The sequence below is a fragment of the Myripristis murdjan genome, chromosome 1 (genome assembly GCF_902150065.1).
Source record: "Myripristis murdjan chromosome 1, fMyrMur1.1, whole genome shotgun sequence".
In the NCBI taxonomy this organism is placed as follows: Eukaryota; Metazoa; Chordata; class Actinopteri; order Holocentriformes; family Holocentridae; genus Myripristis; species Myripristis murdjan.
In genome coordinates, this window is record NC_043980.1 from 6798006 (window position 1) to 6824519 (window position 26514).

At 43.4% G+C, this 26514-nt stretch overlaps 1 protein-coding gene across 1 annotated transcript in view; it reads left to right on the forward strand.

The window, feature by feature from the left end:
- Nucleotides 1–1557: 1557 nt before the first annotated feature.
- Nucleotides 1558–26514, forward strand: part of LOC115365945 (metal transporter CNNM1-like) — a 28606-nt gene continuing 3649 nt past the window's right edge. Inside the window, exons 1-7 of the mRNA XM_030061183.1 lie at nt 1558–3096; nt 18582–18725; nt 18983–19123; nt 20081–20250; nt 21432–21522; nt 23643–23788; nt 25486–25732. Coding sequence (XP_029917043.1) covers nt 1656–3096; nt 18582–18725; nt 18983–19123; nt 20081–20250; nt 21432–21522; nt 23643–23788; nt 25486–25732 — 2380 coding nt within the window. The 5' untranslated portion in view covers nt 1558–1655. The remainder of the gene's footprint in view (nt 3097–18581; nt 18726–18982; nt 19124–20080; nt 20251–21431; nt 21523–23642; nt 23789–25485; nt 25733–26514) is intronic.

Below are 26514 nucleotides of genomic sequence, written 5' to 3' on the forward strand. Positions count from 1 at the left end.
GACGTCCGGAAACTTGGAGAATCTGTTCCAGGGAGCACGGAAGCTGGTCTGCCAGCTCGTGGTGGGCCAAGATTCAAGATTCAAGACATTCAGTATTCAAGATTCAAGATTTATTTATTGTCATTTTCACTGAGTACCTGCATACACCGAGAAAAACGAAAAACTGTTTTGAAAAAACGTTTCTGCATTAAAAAGTCAGTAAAATAAGTTAAAAATCTAAAATATTAAGATTAAAAACAAGATAAAATAAATAAATAAACTAAAGTAACAGAATGCCATACAAACACACACCATCATCAACTCACAGATAAAGTGCTGACTGTGCAATATTGTCCATGTTGCCTTTGACAGATGATTAACTGTCACCTCAGTAAACACTTCATGCTGTCTTTTCCTTTAATGTCTAGGGTTAAAATACATGCTAGCATAACTAATAGTTGTTATATTGAGTGGCTGTTTCCATTGTGTCTTGGTCACTTCCCCTTTCCCCAGTAGTTCAGCTTCCACATGTTGTTTTGACAAAGCTTTATGTACTGCAGCTTTTCAGCAACACTGTCACCTGCAGGCATTAATACGGTGACAGCGTGAGGCCAACGCTCCATTCAAAGTGTTCACCTCTGCATTTAGTCGACATTTAGGGCATTTCCCTGTGCGCTTCTTTTCTTTGCTGCTCTGTGTTAGTGGGGAGGAATCTGAGCACAGCCTGCAGGCAGCATCATGTCTCCATTCCCATCCTGGCTGCAAGCCAGGAGGAGAAACTTGTGGACTGCTGAGAGAGAGAGAGAGAGAGAGAGAGAGAGAGAGAGAGAGAGAGAGAGAGAGTCTTCCCAATCCCCTCTGATGCTCAAGGTCAGACTCAGTGCGGAGGAAACACTGTTCCCATATTGTTTTGAGAATAACAGATCAGAGCCGCAGGAGGGATTAGCTTGGCTGCTACTGTATGTAGGCCAGCAGGTTAGCAGGTTTAGTCATCCGTATTAAGATCTCAACTCTGAGGAGGAGGAATATTTTATTTGGGATAGAAACCCCAGCAGAAAATATTACTATAGCCTGCACAATTGTAATTTCAACTATTATTTGACCTTACCAAAAATTGTTCATAGGGGATGACAGGCTCCTATATAATAACTTAGTGTCATCCTTATCATCAGGCTACTTTGATCATATCAGTGGTATTCAATTTGGAGTTTACAGTGTGATGATGATGTCCCACAGTGTCCTACAGTAAGGCAGCTGAATTAAAAACCCTTCCCTGGGTTGCAGTGCCACACTACTGGATTATTATGAGATTATTATTGTGATACAACCAGCAATAAAAAAGACACCATGAAGTAATATGAGGTGACTACAAATCCAATACTGACTACCATAAATACACTTTAAGCCTCTGCAGGATTATTCTGGGAGTAATACAGTGATTATTACAGTGATTTTTCGCGGTAAGGAGAGGGAGCTGCATGGTTGCTATTATTAGAAAGCGACGTCACGGTACGGCGGAGTGCGCATCTCTCCCTCGGTAAGGCAGAATAACATCATCATCACAGCCGGCGACGGACAACTGCTGGTCCCTCCCTCTCCGGTACCACATGGACCGGAACCGCCCAGAGACACGTGACGCGGGATCTCTGGACTGAGCGAGCGCCTCACACCGCATCATGGCTGCGGACGATGCGGCCGCCCGGTCCCGAACCGGAGCCGTCCTCTCCCACTGGGCTCCGCTGTCTCCACCCCGCCTGCTGCTCCTCTCCCTCTCCGCCTGCTCCCTCTTCCCCGCCCCGGCTCTCGGTCTGCTCGGCTTTCGACCGGAGGAGACCGGCGCGGAGCTGTCCGTGGAGGACGGGGTGCTGAAAGCCACCGAGGGCACCCGCTTCATGCTGCGGGTCTACTACTCCACCTCCCCGCAGAGGCTCAACCGCACCGCGGGGAGTCGGGCCAACAACGCAGCGCCCTGGATCGCCTTCATCGAGGAGCCAACTCCCGGGAGAGAGGGACAAGTTCACCCGAAGCGGAACCTGTGCATGGACAAGAACGCCAGGACGTCCGATATCGAGGTTTTAGGCTCTTTCAAGTCGGCGTCCAGCCAAAACTCGGTGCTGGTGGAACTGCTGGCCAAGGACCTGCGGAGGGGAGAGAAGATCAAATACTACTCCATGTGCGCTTTCGACGGATCCAAATGGGAACACTACCGGACCCGGGATTTCTGGGTGGCCGTGGTGGAGCGCTCAGCAGTCCCGGACCTCTGGCTGCAGGTTCTGGTGTCCGTCTTGTTACTCGGCCTGTCGGCTCTGTTCAGCGGGCTGAACCTGAGCCTGCTGGCGCTGGACCCGGTGGAGCTGCAGGTCCTCCAGAACAGCGGCACGGACAAGGAGCAGAACTACGCGCGGAAAATCGAGTCTGTGCGTCGGCACGGTAACTATGTCCTCTGCACTTTGCTCCTGGGGAACGCGCTGATCAACGCCTCGCTGGCCGTGTGGGTGTGCCAGATTCTGGGCATGACCTGGCTCTCTACGGTCATCTGCGCCTTCGGCATCTTCTTCATCGGGGAGATCCTTCCGCACTCGGTGGCGTCGCGCCACGGCCTGGCCATCGCCTCCAAAACCATCTGGTTAACGCGGCTGCTGATGGTGCTCTCTTTCCCCATCTCCTACCCCATCAGCAAACTGCTGGACCTCATCCTCCACCAGGAGATCTCCAACTTCTACACCAGGGAGAAGCTCCTGGAGATGCTGCGCGTCACCGACCCGTACCACGACCTGGTCAAAGAGGAGCTCAACATCATCCAGGGAGCGCTGGAGCTGCGCACCAAGACGGTGGAGGACGTGCTGACGCCGCTGACCGACTGCTTCATGCTGGCCTCGGACGCGGTGCTGGACTTCAACACCATGACAGAGATCATGCAGAGCGGATACACGCGGATTCCGGTGTTCGAGAACGAGCGGTCCAACATCGTGGACATCCTGTTCGTCAAGGATCTGGCGTTTGTGGATCCGGACGACTGCACCCCGCTGAAGACCATCACCCAGTTCTACAAGCACCCGCTGCACTGCGTTTTCAACGACACCAAACTGGACGCCATGCTGGAGGAGTTCAAGAAAGGTGAGGAGGGCTTGCTCACAGTGGATGGGTGCATGTACCTGGGTGTGTGACGAGTGAATATACTTTCGCATACAGTTTGTTTTGTCAAATCAGTAGCCTCCTTCAAATATGATCATATAAAAAGTTTATATATCTCTAAACTTCATCGCTAATCAGAAACTGCCATCCCTGTGTTTATTGTAAAGTAGCAATCATGGATAAACATTTGAACATTTTCAATCAGGAGATACTATCTTTGATGCAGCTGTGCTCTCTGCTGCTGTAATGCCCCACTCCTCCCTCAGGGATCAATATGGTTAATCTTATTTTTCAGATGGCACATGGTTAACTAACCCCCTGGGTCAAACACATATTGAGAAGTGGCATGCTGTGGGTATTTATTATAATGAGTCCTGACAAATTATCCCATATCCATTGAACTGGTAATATTAATAATAATGACCACATCAGACATTATTGATCTCCTCTTTCATTATCATAATTCATTTCCAGAGTTTTGCTGTAAGGTGAAACCGGCTCTAAAGAGTGATGAGAGTGGATGTTTCCTGCTTCTGTTCTTCACTGTAAAACCTCCCAGGAATTTTGCTGGCACTGTTTATTTATGTATAACCTAAGCAGGTAGGGAGTCAGTGTTGTGGCCAAGGACACTGAGACAGGTCACTGCTGCTGCCGGGGTCGAACCTGTGACATTTCAGCTGAAGGACAGTCACCCAGACAACTAAACTACATGGAAGTGGCTCCTAATTCCTCCTAATTCCAATTAAGCTCCTTTATGAGTTGAGAAAACTGATGAAACCATCAAAACCCATAGAATAAACACAAAAATGCAGGAGAGCCAAGCTGAAAACCAAGGCTGCATTTCTTAGAACTTGAAAACTTGACATTTTGCAGGCGCACGGTTTTCCCCCTGCAGCAATGATGTGTAATATAATAATGCCCAAGTAAACAATAATGCGACATGAGATCAGACCAGATCTGCACAGAGATGCACTTCATATAACTTAAACCAACAAATCTGATTGCTCAGAGATGCTTTCCAGCCTTGCTGATGATTCCCATAAAGCACAGGTAATCGCGTTTTATTAGGTTCTTGGGATGGAGAGACTTAATAAAAGCTCGTCTCTGTGTGTGTTGGTCAGCGCTGGTGGAGTCTGCAGACCTGTATGCGAATCTGTTTAGGATGTAAACACGCAAGATGAGAGCAAAAAGAGATCCCAGATTTTCATCTTTTTGGATACGTTTCCTGTTGAAGCTGGGTTTTAACATTGTGAAGTGGCGTTTTAGAGGCTGCACTTGTTAGAGAATCGCTTAAATCCCCCCAGTTAGGTCAGGCTGTGCCTCTCAATAATGCACAGGCTGACCTCCTTGATGGTTGCTATGCCAGCTCTTCTGGTAGCCTGGGAAATAGTTAGTGACCTGCCCTGCTTTTTTCCCCGTTTTTTGTCCTTATGTAAATATACTATTTTGGAGAGAGGTTTTCAGACAATACACATTACCATGGTAGTGGAAGGCACACTGAGCCATAAATTACCCTCGTTACTGTTATTATTCTGGGTGAAGTGAATCTCCAATCCTTCAGTATCTACTGTTGCTGCCCCTGAGCAAGGCATTATGGAAGAGAAGCGTGGCAAACTTGAAAAAGAGCATGCACGGTCTGCAGAAAAAAGGTTTAGAGCTGCGGTATTGTGGTGCTGCAGTGTCAAATAAAAAAAGAGTTTTTTTGTTTTTTTTTTCCAATCTACTGTATGCATTCCAGCTGACATTCCTGGTTTAATCAAGTGTTAAAATGGGTGAGGTTCTCGCCAGCCAATCACAGATCTCGCTCCTTGTCTCTGCCTTGCTGCGTGTCTAGGGAGAGTGCCGAGTCAGCGTTTTGTTTGTTTCTTCTTTTTTTTTTTCTACTGGGTTTGTGGTGAGGACGGGCAGAGAGGGGGAGCAGGGAAGGACACCTTGAGCAGGGCGGCTTCGGTCACCGGCGACATTTATGTGCATTTACTGGGACACACGTTCTCATTTTGTCTCTGCGTTTTCAGGTTTCCGCTGAAAGCAGCTTCATTTTCAGCTCGGCTCGTTTGTTTTTCATTCATTTATTCATTCATTTAACCTTTTTATTAAAAGCAGGAAATCCAATTGAGAGTCAGAATCTCATTTGTGAAGGAGGAGGGGGGGTTTGGAGAGGGATTGGAACTGAGAGCGGTACAACACAGAGATACAATTACACGAAAAAAAAAAACCCTCTGGCAGACTTTTTCCACATGATTTAAGCAAAACAAGCTTTTAAGCCTCAATATGAGAGATAATGACTTGTAAAGATGGAGATTTGTGCAGTGTAAATACATTATAAAATCAACCAAAGTGCTTTAAAGAGAGAAGCAGCTCACAAAAAGCAAGAGCAGGGTCCGACTGACAAAGCAACCAAATCTTTGACACAGGCTTTGGGCTGCCGCAGTGGGATGACGGTTGACATTTTTAGATCATTTTGCTGGCTGTACGTTGCACAGACCGACACTATTAACATTTTTTTTTTTAACCCATCTCAGTGTGAGAATTGAGAACTGGTAGTTGTACAAAGTTACTGGAGTGCAGACTATGCTGATATTGTGTTTTCACTTTAATGTAGGATCATAAATTTGTAGGAAATTAACTCTGCACAAAAAAATGATCCAATGGGATTTAACTGAGCAGAGCGTTCCCATACGGTCCCTTATCTGAAGCAGGAAACAGACCAAAATTGGTCTTACAAGGTTTTTGTGTGACAACAGTGATTTTTTTTTTCTTCATTTTTTTTCATGTCCCTGCCAAATGCCAGATGCTGTCGGAGCCGTGGGATGAAAACAAACACTGTCATGGTGCGTCTGCGGCTCACTGGGATCTGGAGCTGATAATCCACACTGAGCAGAGGATTAAAAACGAGGACTCGCCCTCTCGCGCGCGCTCTCCCTCGGCCCGTCTCATTCAGTTCTTTAAGTTATCGACCGGGCATCAATACCATCACTGACTCGCACCGAACAGTGTAGGCTCGGGCCAATAATAAAAGCATCATTAAACCAAAAGAAAAAATGAAAATGCTATGATGATTTACTATCTTTCCCAGCATTGAAGAAACACAGGCTTCCGTGTGCCAAAAATGGAGAAAATCAAGGCAGGTTGTTTTTATTTCCGACACACCCTTTTGGTATTGGATTCCCAAAGTCCATTTTAACCTGGGATCAATACCCCTGGATGCATCGATACCAATATTGGGGTTGGTTTAGATGCCTCCCTCCTGGCAGAGCTGGCCATGCAGACGGCTTCAAAGTGATGGTTCAGGTTGTTGCCCATATGGTGCTATTTGCTTTGTTTAACAGATCCTCCCATCAGCGCTGTGTGTTCGCTAACACACCTGGCATGGTGAAGCTGTTGCGTCGTGATACAGACATAAAGTGGTTCCACCAGTTAGCAAGCAACAGGGCTGGCAAAGAGCATCGATAATGAATCCTAAACAAACGTGCTGTTGTGAATGCTTCAAAACATTTTTTCAGCTTTGGGTCGCCGCTCAACATCAGCTCGTCTGTGCTCGTTCATTTTGGAGATGATCAGTCCCGGAGAAGTGATTTTTCTCATGACAGATTCAAGATTCAAGATTTATTCGTCACATGCATGAATGTACAGGTACTACAGCAGCAGTGAAATGTAATTGCGACAACTCCAGCACTGTGCAAGTAAAAAATAAAAATAAAAAATAAAAAATAATAATAATAACGATAGTAATAACAAATAAATAAATAAATAAATAAATAAAAATAAAGATAAAATAGAAAGAATATATGACATTCCTATATACAATGAACAACCTGTATACAATATACAACGATATACAAAAAGTACAAATAAGTAGAGGGAAAGAGTTGACAGGTCAAACATGTGTTACGCTCATATGAAGCAGCAAACATGACTACATGGGTGAGAAACAGGACTATCACTGTAATGCAGGGGCGAGCGGTCATAATAAGCTATAAATGCAGCGCATGCCCAAGCCCTTCAATTAAAATCTTTAAAATGTTGGTCTCCTACTGTGTCCTTTTATAATATACCTTATTTCTATCATTTTGGTTGCAAACCGCTGCCTATATACACGTATCTATCTCAATTTGCTAGTGAAATGCTGGAAAGTTGACAGCTTGACGCCCATGCGCTCTGTGATACGAGTGTTTACAGTAGTTTTGTAGCTGGTGTTTCCTGTACGTGGCGTTTTGAATGGAAAATAAGCTGTCTGCCAATCAGCTTTTCAGAAGACGCATGCGCAACACGAGTAGCTACGGAGCAGCTCGCTTGAAATGTTCAGCAGCAACTGCAAGTCATTCACTTGACAGCTAGCTACCGTTAACGTCGTTCGCTGGCTAGCTAGTACGGGAACATTAACATTAGTTTGTTCTTTCATCTGCATCGTGCCAATCAAAATGGGTGAAAATACAACTTCATTTGAGTAACCTGGCATGTTTCATCGATTTAGGCTGTTGCAGGTGTTATGAAAAAGAGGTGTTCTCTGACGTTTATCACTTTGGTGCGTAGCCTGATGGGCAACTGGGCATGTTTGTGCGTAACACTGTGAGTATGTTCATGTGTCATTTGCTCGACTCTGTAACTGGTTATTACTGCATCATCTGTCCGTTCTAATAATTTCCGCTTTCATTTACACCGTAAATTGCAACACATTGTTGTTGGTAACATTGGGGCAAAATGTGCACGCGTGTCTATCAGAATCGAGTTGTCAAGTTGATATAGTTAAAAACCATATTATGCGTTTTTATTAATAAATAAATGCCCAAAAATTTTCGAGCTCACGCCCTCGCAGGTGCTCGCATGAAATTGGGACCACGGCACGACTACACAAAAACGTCACCGCTCGCCGCTGCTGTAATGTGATGGTGTACATCCTCTGGCAGCGAGGCTGGAGGTCCTGTGGGGCGGTGGACGGCCCGTCTTGTGACAGGAAGATGAACGGTGCCTGTTATGGACAGTCCCTGGACAAAAACCTGCCGCATGCTGTCAAAAAGCTCCAGCTGAGAGGGAGGTTTGACATTTGAGAGGCAGAGCACCGTGGAAGAGCCAGATTTAGATGCGATTCCTAGATTTTAGATTTTTACATTCACATTTACAGTTAAAAGAAAAAAAAACAAACAAAGAGAACATATATAATATATATGAATGTATTTATGTGTAGGAAGTCCAATCCCAGTGAGCCTTTTTAAAATTGCTCCATTTTCAACACAAAAACAACAACGCAGACCGACTTTAATGGATACAACTAACAGGAAAACAGACCTAGAACAAAATAATTACACTCAATTGGCATTATGACACAGTATGAAACAGCAGATACAGTGATATATAGTTGAAAAATAAAAGAGGTGGAGCTGTAATGTGTTTTTTTCTTTTTTTTTCAGTGACAGTAGAGAGAGACAGGAAAGGCACAGGGGAGGGAGAGGGGATGACATGCACTGATACGTGGTATACGCTTTACCATATGAGATATCAGGGCGCTCCAGCATTAATGTGGCAAGAAAACAAACAAAAAAAAAACATATCTTCATCCGTTCATCACTGAAAATCTGTGGCAAGAGCTTGAGATTATTTACACGCAGCCAGTTCTCCACCGGTGGCGCCAGCCGTGGTTTCTGAGAGATTCGTGATGCAGCAGCAAAGCCTCAATTAACAGGATAGAGTTACAGTGGACGGCTGCAGGAGAGGGCCTCTGCTGGCCATAACCGTCCTCTTCTCCACCTCCATCCCTCCCTCCCTCGCTCCCTCGTTCCCTCACTGCACTTGTCCCCATCCAGTCTGCCAGGAGGCAGGGTATAAAATATTCAGTGTACTGTACTTTCACAGTTTCTGTCTCCCCACCATCTGCCCTTTGTGTTCATGTTACCGCTTAGCTCTTACCCTGAGTGACTTACAGTGAACACACACACACACACACACACACTCCGGGTGAGTCCAAACCGCACGGCACCGTCCGCAGCAGCTTTGCAGCGAGCGAGCGGGCCGTGTCTCGTCTCTGTTGTAGGGATCAGCAGATAAAGTGCCAGCCTTTTAGCTCGGAGGTTACTTCTCTTTTTACATTCGTTTACAGGCATTTAGCTGAATCGGAGGGTCGCAGGTTCGCTCCAAAGTGACGGTACAGTGAATGCAGCAGAGGAAAAAGCCTCGGCATCACAGATAGAACAAATGAATTCAGCGTAATAAGATTTACAGTTAACCTCATAATCTTATTCACTTAAAAAAAAAAACAAAGCTAAAGTTATTATGATCAAAAAGCAGGAAAAAGCAGCACATCAGATATAAGAAAGAGAGACATTTCACCTGTTCTGCACTGAAACGAGTGTTAAAATGTATCTGTATATAACATAATCTAATACAACTAAGAGGATATAATGTAACAGGCCTAATCTAATGCAATCCCAACCTTAAGATTAATCACAGCGGATGCTCTCCTAATTCTAATCAATGCAGCAGACAAGACGCAGACAGCCGAACAATGCGATGCTGCAGCGCAACGTAATGAAATGCGTGTCAGTGGATTGAGATGCCAGGCAGTGATTGAATGAATAATTCACAACGCTGTTTGGGCGACTTAGCTAATCACAGACAGATGATCCAGTTACCGCCGCTGCGTTTTTGTGAATGTGAAGCGGTCTGAGCGCCACAGCCCACGGGCCGGATTTCATGACGTTTACAACAGAAATGAAATCAGAGTGTGGCTGCGGGAGGATCCCCTCGGCTGCAGGGCCTCCAAAACGGCAGCGTGGAGCTCATCTCAGGTGTCATGTGCAGGTGATGTCGCCCTGCCAGGTGCCCCCGGTGCTCTGCACATGACTGAGCAGCACCGCCGGCCTCTCTTTGCTTCTGTTTTGTTCTGATTTTTACAGTCTGCTGACGGAAGCAGCAGCCAAATAAGTTAAAAGCTGGGCTGAAGTTCATAGTCCAGTCATTTTATGAAAAAACCTAGGACAAATTGCAAGAGAAAAAAACTCAACTGATTTGTATCCTCAGTTTGTCCTGAGTGAGGGGAAAAAAAAGTCCCAAGGAATCCCATTGGTGGAAAGTTTTGAAAATCACCTATTTATGACCACATATTACCAAAAAACACTGTTTTTAACACACAGGGGAAAGGGGTTCAAAATTTTACTTTCAGATATCACTATAAAAATTCACAAGTTGATTACACACACAAAGACAAGAAAAAAGTCAATTACAAGTTCTTTGAATTATTCAGTTTACACATGCATATCACACATTATCTGATTTGATATGCGCTAATAAGGAATATAGGGAATAAATGACAGAAGAGACATTTAAACAGTGAATAAAAAGGTTACTATATACATAGTAACCTTGAATTAAAAGGTTACTATGTATATAGTAACCTTTTGAACCCCTTTCCCCTGTGTGTTAAAAACAGTGTTTTTTGGTATTATATGGTCATAAATAGGTGATTTTCAAAACTTTCCACCAATGGGATTTCTTGGGACTTTTTTCCCTCACTCAGGACAAACTGAGGATACAGAATCAGTTGAGTTTGCTTCTCTTGCAGTTTGTCCTAGGTTGACCCCAATTTTGGCCTAAAACTACTGGACTATGAGGCTGCTGACTCTTTGCAAGCTCGTGGTTTTTGTGTAGAAATCAAGAGGAAGGAGGAAGATGCTGTGTGTCCCTCGCGTGTTGATCCGGCCTGCGTTGGAGATGCCATCACGGCACATTGATTTATGGAAGCCTCTCGGTTTTTTTCTGCAGTGCTGAGCTCACTCCTTTTCCAAGCCCGAGCAGAAACAGAGCATCATTTCTAGGTCGTGTGCGGCTCCCCCCCCCCGGCCTCGGAGACACGCCCCGCCGGTCAGCACTTTCAAGGATTTATTGCTTTTAAAGCTGCACGACGCAACGGCTTCCTTCAAATGCAAAAACATTTATTCCGCAAATCAACACGCACCACCCACACTGACTGAGGGATTCATTGTTGCACATTACAAGGGAGCGTAATCTCTTTCTCTTATCTTTGGGAAAACGGCACCGTTTCACAGACACACAGGTGAATAACCTGAGATCTGTGGAAAGCAAAATGAAGTTGTCATCGTGGGCAAATGCAGATAAAAAATAGTGTGAATTCTTGGTTTTAGCGTCTTAGGGAGGGAAAGAGGCGCAGAGAGTGTGTTTCTTGAAGCTGACAGTGTTTAACAGCGGCCATGTGAAAGCTCCCTCTCTCTCTCTCTCTCTCTCTCTCTCTCTCTCTCTCTCTCTCTCTCTCTCTCTCTCTCTCTCTCTCTCTCTCTCTCTCTCTCTCTCTCTCTCTCTCTCTCTCTCTCTCTCTCTCTCTCTCTCTCTCTCTCTCTCTCTCTCTCTCTCTGCTCTGTATGGACGGCCAGCACATTTAGCCATCTGCATCCCTGCCAGGACTGTGTATTTGTTTGTTTGTGAGTCTTTGTGTGTGTGTGTGTGTGTGTGGTGTGTGGCAGTGTCTCTGAGGTAGTATTTGGCAGGCAGAGGGGGTAGGAGGAGAGAGAGAGAGAGAGAGAGAGAGAGAGAGAGAGAGAGGAAAGTTGAATCTGAACCAAACTGGTGAGGAGGAGTGAACGCTACAGACAAGGATTCACTGTTTTTTTTCCCTCTCTCCCTCTGTGTGTGTGTGTGTGTGTGTGTGTGTGTGTGTGTGTGTGTGTGTGAGTGAGTGAGTGTGTGTGTGTGTGTGTGTGTGTGTTTATGTGTACACATATGCACTATCTAACTGTACACGAGCTAAACGGGCTGTGAATTATGTAACGGCTAGATGATGCAATGTACAACTGCTGGTGACTGCAGTGCAGGCTCTCTCTCTCTCTCTCTCTCTCTCTCTCTCTCTCTCTCTCTCTCACCCAGTAAGTTAGTCAGTCAGGGGCATATTGGGACACACACACACACACACACACACACACACACACACACACACACAGGTACATTTGCTTCTCAATCTTGGTGTCAAACTTGCATTTAGTGAAGACGCTGTAAAAAAAACCTCAGCTGATTTAGTCTGATCTGCAGCGCTGACGTCTTATTTTTCTTCCATCTGCTCTCGGGATGAGATAATCCCACTTGTTTTCCAACGCTGATCAACTCGTTCCCAGAATTTTCTTGCATCGAGTGTCATGTTCCTGATCCTGACTCGCCTGAAAAAAAAAAAAAAGAAAAAAAAAAATCCCTGAAACAAGTTGGACTGCATTGTAAACAAGTGGGATTATTTCCTCCCACGGGCAGAAAAAAACACATTTTTACGACTCAACACAAGACAGAAAGACTTGTTCAGATGGAGATTTATTTATTTATTTATTTATTTATTTGTTTATTTATTTATTTATTTATTTTGCACTGTGGCCTGTTTGTTTTCCCTCTTGTGTCAGATCTCCTCCTGCTGGTGGGAGCTTTGCAGCGAGCGGTGCGTGGATTATTCATTATTCCATTTATCTTTAAAACCGCCTCCGTTTTCGACTGCACCTGACTGCAGTCCGCAGATCGGGGTTGGGCTAAATGTGGGCGGAGCTAAACATTTGACTCCGCCCAGGCGCCATCTGGTTAGGGTTAAGGTTAGGGTTAGGTTAAGTGAAGGACGCAGTGTCCTGGAAAAGGACTCTCCGGGGGGCACGGGCTCTCAGGGGTCTTAAAATAATTCTAAGAAATTAAAATAAAAAGTGGTCCTTAAAAGCCCCATGAAATAATATAAAATATAATATAATATAATGTAAAGGAAATTGGACCAATGAGCAGATCCAGAGGCAGGAGTATTTATTTTTTACCAAGGGCCTCCTGCTCCAGAGGGCCTTCAGAAACACATCTGTGGGTGGCTTGTAGGTCCTGAATTAAAAGGTTATCTATGTAGGTCCATGAAAGAAGAGGGGATAGAGAGAGGGGGGGGCCGGTCCGAGATAAATAAGTGCTGTAAAAAGGTAAGTGCTCCACAAGGTCAGTGCTAAAAACAACCCATAAAATCCGCACAAACATATATGCAAACAAAACAGTATAAATACTTCATAAATAAGAATAAGGTAAAACATAAAATAATATAAAAACAGGGTTAGGGTTAGGGTTAGCAACCTCTTCCAGCTGCTTGCTATTGAGCAAGTGGGCGGAGTCAAACGTTTAGCTCCACCCACGTTGAGCCACTCCTCGATCTGCGGACTGCAGTCAGGGCTTATTCTCCGTTTTGGCCTCCAGAAAAAACCCTCGGAGTAAATGCAGCATGTCGCTTTGTGGAGACGAGTGCATCTCTGTAACGCCGCCGCTCGCCTCCCGGGCCGCCCGCCCCCCGGGCCGCCCGCCTCCTGGAGCCGCTCGCCTCCTGGAGCCGCTCGCCTCCTGGAGCCGCCCGCCTTCTGGAGCCGCCCGCCCCCCGGGCCGCTTGCCTCCTGGAGCCGCCCGCCCCCCGGGCCGCCCGCCCCCCGGGCCGCTCGCCTCCTGGAGCCGCCCGCCTTCTGGAGCCGCCCGCCCCCCGGGCCGCCCGCCTCCTGGAGCCGCTCGCCTCCTGGAGCCGCCCGCCTTCTGGAGCCGCCCGCCCCCCGGGCCGCTTGCCTCCTGCTGCTGCGTTTAGAAAGCATCAGAGTGCAGCGCCGCAGTCCCGCTCTGATGCTGTGAGTCACAGCCGAGAGGGAAACTGTGGCTCTCAGATCCAATCTGACTGTGCGCTGGAGAGATGAGCGTGTGTGCTGGGAAACCTGATTTCATTTTGAGTTGTTGTTGTTTTTTTTGTTTTTTTTTTTTTTCCAAGCATTGTGGAAATGCAAAGAGTCAGTGTACAGTATGTATCCCTGCTGCAGTGCGGCAACAGGATGTGCAGTGTATATATTTTAGAGATTAGAGGCAAATAACTGATCGATTTGCAGGATCTCATTTTGCCATTTTGTCTCCTCCTTGTAGTGAAATAGATCTTTGACCGCTGGAGCTTTGGTACGGTGGCCTGCAAGGTCAACTGCACCTCACATGTGAGCGCAACATAATACATTAAAAGAAAAAGAAAAAATCCAGAATCGATCAATCTATCCCCTTGTTTAAACTGTGTGTTTCAGTTTGTCTTATTCTGCAGTGATTTTTTTTTCATTTGTCATCTTTTATTGCTTGATTTATTAACTGTTTGTTTGTTTGTTTGTTTGTTTTGTGAAGCACTTTTTAACCACTTTTTATGGTAGAAGTAGTAGTAAGAGTAGCAGCAGTAGTCGAGGCTCACTTTATTTGGACTATTCAGTGTTATCGCATGTGTTGTGGCATTTGCATTGACCTTGTGGGCCACCATTAAAATCACTGTACAGCTCTGACACACACACATTTATCACATACTGTATAGCAATTTGCTAAAAAAAAAAAAAAAAAAAAAAAAAAAAACTAACAATAATAATAATACTTAAAATGCCACCATTCCCATCCATTTCATACGACCAGACAGTTCCCTTTAATACGACCCACAGGACCTCGCGTGCACAAAATCCACATCCTATATATGCAGTTGGAACGCACTACACACTCAGTTTGACGTCACACTCAGGGCCCTATCTTGTGCCACCCGCTATCCGCTGCCACTACCCGCTACCCGCAAATTGCGGATTTAGGAGCTTCCGCTATCCCTAAACGGTATCTTGCGCCACCCGCTACCCGCTATCCTTATGCCGACTCGTCATTTGCGCCTGGAGGTGTGTCCGTGGGCGTGTTTCATGCGCTATCCCTAAAGTTGCTATCTTGCGCACACACTTTCCCTAAAGTTTGGGCTGTTAGGAGAGCGCGCCCAGGCGGCTTCAATGCGTGCCCCGACGGAGCCTCGCCACGCACACGGTCGGACTGATACCGGGACGCCGCCGGAATGGACTGAGTATATTACTCATACAGACTGTTTAGAGGAAAGACTGTTTTAATTGGACACTTACGCCAGCACGTTTTATTGTTTTATCATAAGCCAGCAGCTGTGCTATATTTTTATTTTTAATATTTTATTTGCCCAATCTACCTTGTCAATGAATTAGTTTACACATAGTTCCACCTCTGCCTCTTGTGTGTGGTGTGTGACCCGGGGATTTTACTCAATCAGTACAACCTTGTGACACGTCCACTTGGACACATGTGGCTCCAACTCCCGAATTAACTCGCCTATAATATAATATATAATATGTATATAAAGCCAACTTGCTTTAGCCTCAGTAGAAGCCCTGAGAAAATCTACCTCCCTCTCTCCATCGCGGGTTTAGGATTTAGGATTTAGGATAGCGCATCCTGCCCTTAAAGGCAATGGCACCTGGCACACTGATTGGTTTAACTGGCGTAACGCCCAAAACACGCCTATCCATAATATAGCGGGTAGCGCAGGTGTTTTGCGGATAGCGGGAGGTGCACAAGATAGCAACTTTTACGGGGGAACGCCTCTTCCTAAATCCTAAATCCGCAAATAGCGGGTTTAGGGAGTGTGGCGCAAGATAGGGCCCATAGTGTGAATAGGAAATTAGTAGGCGGTTTTAATGACTTGGCTGAGGGAAACACAAACGCTGCTCTAACTTGGATTAGATGTCGAGTAGGGCTGTCACGCTATTAATTTTCCACAATATGATTATCATGGCAAAAAATATCACGATATTATTCAAGGAAAATGCAACAACGCAAAATATATCTTAAACTTAATTTAGTCAAACATTTCTTAGCAATTTTGGACTCAGCAGTTCCATTAATGAGGTTCAGTGGCTGTGTCTTCACAAGAAATCAGTCAACAAAAGTTGAGGGTGTCTCACTGTAACTGAATTAAACACATTTCAACAAACATGTTTCGTTAGTTTAGGCTCTGCCTGCCAACAACTTACTCGTTCTACCGTGTTTAGGGTGATGAATGTGAAGATGAGTGAGTAGGTTGGTTGTACTGTTTACTTCTGTGTTTACAATCGTTGTGAACCTTCGCTGTGTTCGCTGAATTTGAATGCGCCCCATATGAGTTCCGCGTCTGCGACAAGGGAAAAAAAAGGGCTCGCAACACTTTTGTTTACTGCGCGAGGGAGGAGGCGGGAACGTTGTGTGAGGCGAGGGAACGAGAGTAAATGAACCGGAGAACACAAAAGAGAAAAAACTGAACCAACTGTTATTCCACGGTGTATCATGGTTGGATGATTTGCACGATATCACTATTTTCATGTTTTAAATACAGTCGTCCCTCGTTAATCGCGGGAGTTACATTCTAAAAATAACCCGCAATAGGCGAAATCCGCGAAGTAGTCAGCTTTATTTTTTACAATTATTCTAGATGTTTTAAGGCTGTAAAACCCCTCACTACACACTTTATACATTTTTCTCAGACAGGCATTAACATTTTCTCTCTTTTCTCTCTTGTTTAAACACTCTCAAAGTTCAAACCTTCGTAGAAAAATAAGTCCAGTAAAAAAAAAAAAAAAAAACATGCAAAATTGCACTAAAAAAACCCGCGAAATTGCAAGGCCGCGAAAGGTGAATCGCGTTATTGCGAGGGACAGCTGTACCGCGATTACCGTCAAACCGGTATATCTCGACACCCCTAATCTCGACTCGGCTGAGTGAGAGGTGTGTTCACTGACCGTCCGTCAGCCCACCGGCCTCCTTACACAGACAGTGTTGTTCTTTACGAGACCACTAGAGGGCGCTTAACTTTAAAACGTAACTACAAGTCGTAATAAGCTGCTGTTCAAACGACCTGAGTCATTTTTTTTGCCGGAGGACAGCCTCCAAAATCCTCTTAGTTCTTATTTTCATTGCCTTTAACTTCAGTTACATGACTTTTCTGGGATCGCTTGGATATCATCAGTTTGCACTTTAACTCTGAGTCCATGCTTCCCACTGGTGGCTTGCAGTTCTTGCAGTAATCTAGGAATTACAACTTATCCTACTGAGGTGTTCAGTGTAAGCTCTTCCCTGGATGGAAACGTCATCTAAATGCCTGACACGTTCATGTTGCAGGATTTGAACCTGCGACCTTCCACTTCCACGCTCCATCTGTCCAACTGTGCATTTTCTGCACCCGCTTGTTTCTATTCAGGTTCACAGGGGCGCTGGAGCCTATCCCAGCATGCATTTAGGCGGAAAGCATGGGAACACCGTGCCACCCTGGCAAGCCGCCAGCTCATTTTCTAAGTCAGTGGTCCTCAGGCTTTTTCTGGCCCGTGACTCATAAATGGAGTAATTGCTGCTGGTGACCCCGCGTTGCAGCGAAGTGTGGCGCCAGCCAGCCGCTCTATTTCTCCCCCCGCCATTTTCCAGGTTATTTCACTATTTTGTCATTAGCCGAGGCCACGGGGCTGAAACCGGTTCATTATTTAACCGAGAAAAAAAAGAAGATGTGATAAGATTTCTACAGCGCAAAGAGGATTTTTCTAATTACACGCGTCGCCTCGTTGAACTCCTCGTTGGATTAATCAAGTGCCTCCCATCGAGTGCAGCGGCTCTCCAGGGCCTGGATCACACTTGTAATGTATTTTAATGCCTTACTTTCCTTTTTCAGGGTCTTTCTGTGATGAAAAATGGTTCCACAGGGAATTAAAGCTGCGGTGAAAATGTTGAAAGTCTTCCGTGTCTGTCACGACCTCGCTGAGCTCTGAGAGGAGTCTTACACCAAACACACCTGTGTCCCCTGAGCTGGGTGTCGTGTGAATGAAAGCAACTTATCATTTATCGTTTCTCAGTTCAATTATGCCACGTATTTATTAAGCTCCATTTATGACGAATTCAAGTGTTTAACCCTTTGAAACCTGACTAAATTCACATGATTCCTTCAAAAACATTACATAATTAACATGAAAATACAACAAAATTACCATCAAATTACCAAACAAAAAAATTGCCATAAAATTAACACACAATGTAAAAAAGAGAGAACAAAAAACTTGTTTGTGAATGATCAGAAAATTATACCCTTTTAAAAAAAAAACAACAACTACCAGTTACCTATAAGATATGTCTTTATTTATCCCACAATGGGGAAATACCTACAAATAGCCTAATCAAAATATTACCCCGCAAAAATACTAAATTAAAAAAAAAAAAATCACCAGAAAATAGAAAACAAGCCAAAAAAATTAATAGAAAATGACAAAAATTAGCAAAAAAAAACAAAAACAACTAAGAAAACTATATTTAGAATTATTATACTATATATTTAAAGTGAAATTACAATTAAATGACCAATTAAAAGCCTCTAAAAGCCTGTGCACGGGTTCCTGGGTTTCAAAGGGTTAAGTGACGTATTATTTGTGTTTAAATATTCCTCTGATTGGTTCAGAACCAATGAGACTTTGCATTTCATAATAAAGAATAGTTCAAATGAGAAAATATGGTACTAATGTGAATCTGCCACCTTGTCGTGTGATATTACAACTGCCTTCATCCAAATGAACCATTAGAGTAGATAAATAGAGGTTCGCATATGGTTCGCGGCACCATAAATGCATGCTGGGTAAAATGTTGAGCTCCGTGTCGCCCCTCGTGTGCAGGGAAGTCCCACCTCGCCATCGTGCAGCGGGTGAACAACGAGGGCGAGGGCGACCCGTTCTACGAGGTGATGGGCATCGTCACCCTGGAGGACGTCATCGAGGAGATCATCAAGTCAGAGATCCTGGACGAGACCGACCTCTACAGTACGCACACTCACACACACACACACACACACACACACACACACACACACACACAAACACACACACACTCAAAACTGAAACACAAACATGAATGTACTTTTGTTTTTGTAATTACACAGATTTTGTTCTGTCATCAACTCAGCGTCGAGATTTTTCTTTAGGGCTTCAGCTAATGATCTTTTTTAGGAGCTGTGTGACTCAGACACCCTCACTTTGTCTGTGTGTGTGTGTGTGTGTGTGTGTGTGTGTTTTGTCAGCTGATAACCGTACGAAGCGGCGGGTTTCCCATCACGAGCGGAAGCAGCAGGACTTCTCCATCTTCAAGCTGTCAGAGAACGAGATGAAAGTGAAGATTTCTCCTCAGCTGCTGCTGGCCACGCATCGCTTCCTGTCCACAGGTACGAGCCAATCAGCACGCAGGGGTGTGTGTGTGTGTGTGTGTGTGTGTGTGTGTGTGTGTGTGACTGGATATTTGAAATTGCATATGCGCTGTATGTAGAGCAAACAAACCAGAGATGTAAGAAGAGAGGTCTGAGGAAAATCCTCCCTCTGTCACACTTTGAACCCTGAATCAAATTAATTTTATTTCTTTTGTAAATATTAAATCCAAACTGACACATTGGCCAATGAATTTTTGACCAAAAACTCAACATTTTTAAACCGCCTACCAGTGTTTAAACATTTTCTGTAATTTTGAAATTTGTTTTTATTGTGTTATTAATTTTTTTACTTAAAAAAATAATACTTTTGACTTGGAAAAAAAAGCATATTTTTGTTTAATTTATTTGTTTATTTTACATACATATATGTTATTTTAGGGCTAGTGCTTTTATGTATTTATTTATTTAGTCATTTATATTTTTTGGACATGCACTGCACCGTCATCGGTCAAATTGTTTTTTAAAACTATTTTTGAAAAGAAATATAGAGAATTTTGTGGGTTTAAAAACAAAGTATTGTAATGTATTGCATAAGTAATAACAACAACAACAACAGTAAATAAAATAATAATAGTATTAAAAAGATAGCAAAATAAAAGCCTTCCTGTGGGCTCCTGGGTTTCAAAGTTAAAGGCCCAGTATAGGATTAGATTAAGGTTAAAGTAAACCATTGATGATCATTTTGATAATTAATTGTTTTAGTCTTTTATCAAATAAAAATGCCAAACATTCGCTGTTTCTAGCTTCACTAAGATAATGCTAAGATCATATTACTTTTCATATCATTATCAAATGAAATAGCTTACTCTGTTTCCCCATCACTTTGGACTCGGATCAGTTCAGCTTCATCGTTCATGTCTCTTTATCGACTAAATTAAATGTTGATTAATCAAAATGTCTTCCTCCTGCTGTCAGAGGTGGAGCCGTTCAAGCCGGCCCACCTGTCCGAGAAGATCCTGCTGAGGCTGATCAAACATCCCAGCGTGGTCCAGGAGCTCAAGTTCGATGAGAAGAACAAGCGAGCGCCGCAGCACTTCCTGTTCCAGCGCAACAAACCCGTGGACTATTTCATCCTGGTGCTGCAGGTACGGCACCGCTGCACAGCTGTCAGCCTGAAAACACAAAACACTCAACTTTATGTCCCAAACCCTTTAATGATGGCTGAAGGATGATACTTGTCAGCTTTGGTGGTCTCATCTAGCGCCACCTGCAGGCCAGAGTGTTGGGTCGTGGTTGACAAAAAACCACACTTCTTGTTATGTATCTGTAATCTTGATGCAAAACAAGCCTCTACATTCTTGGTTCTATTGGCTTTTATTTAGTAGAATCAGTGCAGTGAAGCTCCCCCAGCCTGGAGGTTCAAGAAATTTGGATCCTCGTGGTTTCTGTGCAGAGTTTCAGTTTCGATCTGGGTGCAATGCGGCTGGATTTTAAAAAATCTGAAACATAAAAAAAAAAAAAAAAAAAAAAAAAAATGAAATTTGCATGGACATACATGCAAATATGCAGAGTCTGCACGACTGCATGTAAATGGAACTAGTGAAATATTTATCTTTATTAGCCGTGTAAATAGTTTTGTAGGAATATTGGTTTTTTTTTTTTTTTTCATAAGGGCAACAAACTGAATATTTTGTGCGTGTCAATGTCGTCACCAATGTTTTAAGAAAGAGAATGCAGTGGTCAGGTGCATTGTCCCCTTAAAGGCGCATTATGCAAAATTGCCGGGGGTCATCTGAAGTGGCGCATTAAAAAGCCGTCACATCATCAGGCAGCAGATATGTATCTGATGTAAGATACAAATCACACACACACACACACTCAGTGCTCACTTTATCAGCTCCACCTGTCCAGTCTAATGCAGCTCAGGTCAACAGTTCAGCCATAAATTCTACCTTTTAACAAAGTTTATCATGTTCAGAAAATGTTTGGAGAGTGTCAGTTTAATTCTGTGTTTATCATTGAGGTTGTATTTTGCAGAGGTCTTGTACTGGACTGCATTATATTGAGAGGTGTTTCTTATTTTTTGTCCTCTCTGTTTGTATACAATGAGGGGGGGACAGAATAGTGGAAACAGCTGTCAGTAAAATGCAGTCCAGTCCAACAGCAGCACTAACTATGAGCTCAATGCCAAACATAGAAGTGAATGAACACCTCTGTTACTGTGACAACAAGACAAGCTGAGCATTATAGGCAGCAGGAAAGGAAACTTTACGTGTGTGTGTGTGTGTGTGTGTGTGTGTGTGTGTGTGTGTGTGTGTGTTTCCAGGGCCGAGTTGAGGTGGAGTTTGGTAAGGAGGCCCTGAAGTTTGAGAATGGAGCGTTTGCATACTACGGGGTGCCTGCCATCATGCCAACAGGTACACACACACACACACACACACACACACACACACACACACACACACACACACATACACACACACAGAGTCATGTTTCCATCACTTCAGAGGACATTACCTTGACCTACATTCATTTCCTGGAGACTTATCCTTACCTTAACCCTAACCAAGAAGTCCCTTAACCTAACCTTAAACTTGACTTACCTTTAAATCAAGTCTTCACCCTAAAATTAATGGTTTTTGCTAAGGGGACGTGCTTTTTGCCCCCATAACATGACTGTATAACAAATTTACATCCCCACAACATTAGTAATACCTGGTGTGCACACACACATACTCACACACACATGCACATAAGGATGCATGTAGTACAAAAGCATGCACAAACCCAAATCAAGTCAGTTTCACTATTTATGACGTTCTCACGAGGCGCTTTACAGAAACACTGCACATGAAAAAAAAACAAAAACAAAGAAAAGAGATATTAAAGCAATTCAACTCCAAGAAATCAGCAAAAACAAATGAAAGAAGACATAAAGAGACAGCAGATGTCATAACGTATTATTGCTCGTGAGTAAGTATCTGTGTGTGTGTGTGTGTGGGTGAACTGCAGGCTTAAGCACATTATGTATGCTTGTGTGCGGGGGCGGATGTGAACACATGCCAGGATCACTGCGTACGTTCGCTGTAAACGCACACAAATCCACGGGTCCTGTGATAGTCGGATGAAAGCCTTTACATTATTTGAATTAATGCGATTCCCACCAATAACTTGGCCTCTCATGGCCTCATCTGATAGGTCGGCTCGTTAATCAGATTACAAGTGACACCATGAGATGAAGCGACGGCTATTTCAAGTTCACTTAAAGAAAAAAAAAGAATATTATTGTCAGGTTTTTTATATTTATAGCCTATAAGACCATGAGGCGTCTTACATTGTGAGTGTTATCCACAGACATTTCCATATCTGTAGGGTATTGTGGTGTTATGATTATGAAATCAGTATACTTATGATTATGCTGTAAATGTAAAAGCCTTGAAAATGATGTGCAGCATCAGTTTCATGCTCTGTATCGGAGCTTTGTGAAATTTCATCGTCCTTGTCGAATAAAATTCAAATAAATAATTACATAAATAAATGAATAAAACATTGATATTTGAAAAACTGGTAACACTTTACAATAAGAGTACAACAATTAACGTTAGTTAACGTTAGTTAATGCCATAATGGTTAATTAACTGTTAGTTAATGATTATTATGGCATTTACTAATGTTAATAATATCTACAATAACCCTTAAATAACATATAAATTAATACCTTAGCATGAACAGCATTAGTACATGATTCTTAGACACATTAGTTAACGGTTAGTTAACTGTTACTTAATGTTTATTACCTGTTACTTCATGTTTATTACGGCATAAACTAATGTTAATTGTTGTACTCTTATTGTAAAGTGTTACCGAAAAACTCAGTGATATCAGACTAGGGTGTATAGATAGATAGATAGATAGATAGATAGATATACTTTATTGATCCCAACCAGGGAAATTCTGGTGGTGTTCCAGCAGCAACAGTAGAAACATATAATAAAGTTAAATAAAATAGAATAAAAGCTAAATATATACAATAAAGACTATAAAGGCTCAAAACTAAAAATATACAATAAGGGCTAACCTAAGAAAAAGAGATATGAGATGTGAAATATACAGATGGTAATGAATAATGAATATGAAATATACAGATGGAACTGAAGTATATAAATGGAATGCATGGTAGCACGGCTGAGCAGAAACCTTGGTGTATGTTCGTCACCTGTCCACGCTTACTGGAGGAAAAGGGGCGTGTCCCGGGACGACAAATGGGTGTGGCCTAACACACACAGGGCTGCAGCTTCCAGCTTTGACCGTGGCGGAGCTGTCTTCACTCCTTTGTCATTCATTTTATGATTGCAATGATTCATCTGTGGGAGATGTTTCAGGGTTTGGTTTAAAACGTGAACTCAGAGGTATCGCTCGCTAAGTGCACATGAGTCATGGGCAGGAAAGCAGATCAGGAGTCCACAGAAATACTCCATCATGACATTTTCACAGTTTCATATCACAAATCCCATTTAAATGCCACGCTGTGTCCCAGTGTACAGATCGCCTTCCCGCAGCAGCGGCTTGGACCGCAGCGACTCCATGCTGTACGGGGGAAGCATGGGCCAGCTCAACGGAGGGGGGAGCATCTACCTGCCCGACTACTCCGTCAGACAGCTCACACACCTGCAGGTCATCAAGGTAACACCCACGTGCCGCATCAGCCCCCAGCGAGGGCGGCACGCCATCTGAAGAGTGTTGCTCAAACACTCAAAGGGGCAATAAATACGATTTTTAGCAGAAATCCATGCCTAAACCGAAAAAGACACAGAAATGCACAACCTGGAACCAATTATTATAGCAATGTGAGACCCAAACCCAGCTGGATGCAATTTCTCAGATGATTGCTGATTGCTAATATCTTACCTCACGTAACAGTAGGAGTTTTCTCCCTTGAGCCTGGCCGTGATACACACAATCCATCCTCCTGGCCAGGGAAGTTGGGAAAAGACATGCAGGTTTTCTGTTATTCCTCTCCCGCTGCTTGAAACAGCATGGCTAATCCACTTTCAGCTTAAAGGTCCTCTCGCTGTCACGGTGACGGATGACAAATGCGACTCGTCTGGAATCAGCCTGTCAGTTTTGTTGCATCCAGCACATTAAAGATAACGTTGACTGTTTGCCCCTTTGAGCTATAAGAACGATTTCTTCAGGTCTTCTCGGATTCACTTGGGTATTACACATAATGTTAAACCGTCCCAGGACCCACAGCAGTCGAATGGGACCCGACGTGACCCTGATTGGCTGTATAAAACGTAGATCTGAACCTGTACAGGTATCGGTTCGGGTCTCAGGTGCTAGAGTTTGGAAGGACCATGAGGACCTCGACCCTCAGCACAGAGTCATCAGCATATACTGATTATGTGGTGGCTTGATGGAGTTGTTGATCATTTCTAATAACTCATTGATTCCTCCACCAAATGTTGAGATTTCTAGCTTTCAAAGACGAATTTCCTGTTTCAGAAAAATACAAAATCCTTCCCCACCTTTTGAAAATTTTCAGTAACGTATTCACAAGCGCTTTTAGGTTCATTTAAGTCAATTTTTTTTCTCCTGTAGTATTACATCACTGGGGTGAAATGATGGATTGAACGCTCTTGTCATGCAGAAAGTAAGACATCACAAAAAATGTCACCAGAAAACCTTGGAACACTGGTGGTCAGTGTGTTTAAGTCGTGCATTTATTTTGAAATTTTAAGGTAAAATACATTTTCTTACTTTCTGCTTTACAAGTGATTTCACTCATCTCATTATTTTACTTGACATTTAGACCAATTTGGGAGCCCTTCTTTGTTTTACACTTTTACTTTTTACTACAATAATTAAATCAGTGATGTGATCTTTGAGATGTGGACCGCTGAGAGTCAATCAACAAAAACGTGGAACAAGAATATAATTGGTAACACTTTACAATAAGAGTACAACAATTAACGTTAGTTAATGCCGTAATAAACATGAAGTAACAGGTAATAAACATTAAGTAACAGTTAACTAACCGTTAACTAATGTGTCTAAGAATCATTTACTAATGCTGTTCATTCTAAGGTATTAATTTATATGTTATTTAAGGGTTATTGTAGATATTATCAACATTAGTAAATGCCATAATAATTATTAACTAACAGTTAATTAACCATTACGGTATTAACTAACGTTAACTAACGTTAATTGTTGTACTCTTATTGTAAAGTGTTACCATATAATTTAATGTTTGAGCTCATGGCTGTCCCGACTCGCTACTGAATTACATATCCAACGCTGAGTCTAAAGCTTATTGTAGCTTTCAGCAGAGTGTACGCATTTTATGTTACCCACAATCCTCTGCCTCTGTGTGTCAGATCACGCGCAGCCACTACCAAAACGCCCTGACGGCCACCAGGATGGACAGCTCGCCGCAGACACCTGACGCCGATGGCCGCCCCACCGAGGGCAACACCCCGACCCCGGAGCCGCCCATCCCGGAGCACACCGCCACCCTGATGCCCCCCAGGGAGCCCGGCCGGCCCGGCTCGGCCCGCAGCCGGGCCCAGCAGGCCAGCGTCCCGCACAGCACGTCGCTGCTCAACGAGAAGAACCGCATCGTCCGTAAGTTTACTGGACTGCAAGGAAACGTCTGACCAAATCATGAAACTGATTCTGAGACAGTTCCTGAGGTTTTTTTTCCAAGAAAGTTTTTTTTTTGTCTGAGAAGAATAAAGACAATGGGCTTGTTTCCATCTCTGTACTATAACCAGTGCATCATGATTTCTATTACAAATGCTATTACTATTTCCATCCCCCCCCCCCCCCCCCCCCCCCCCCCCCCAAAACAAACAAACAAACAGGAACTGAGGAAATGCTAGGATTGCGACCAATAAGAAATAGATAAAACTCAAAACAGCAAAAGAAAAGTAGTAATAAAATGAGTAAAGTAAGAAAAATGAGAAAATAAATGAACTGACTAACTAACTAACTCAGTCACACTCACTCACTCACTAAATAAATAAATAAATAAAAACTCCAAAATTAGATATAAAGTAAAGGAATGGTCAAGAGTGCACAATGTTAAAAGAGATGACATGTATTCATGTGAATGAAATCCCAGAATAAAAGGTAGAGTATTAAGAGGAAAACATTTCAGATTCTGTTACCTTGTTGCTATTTCTGTTTCCATGACTACCACTCATAACACTACTGTTACTAATACTGTTGGTGTTTGTCCATGTTCATATTAGTTTTACCGTTGCTAGTACTATCTATATGACTATTGATTCACTATCACCATTACCACTGTATATTTCCATTGTTATTACATCTACTATTGCTTTTTATATCAGTAGTGCTATTACTCTTTAGCACTGTACTGCGAATATTACTGTATGAGTACT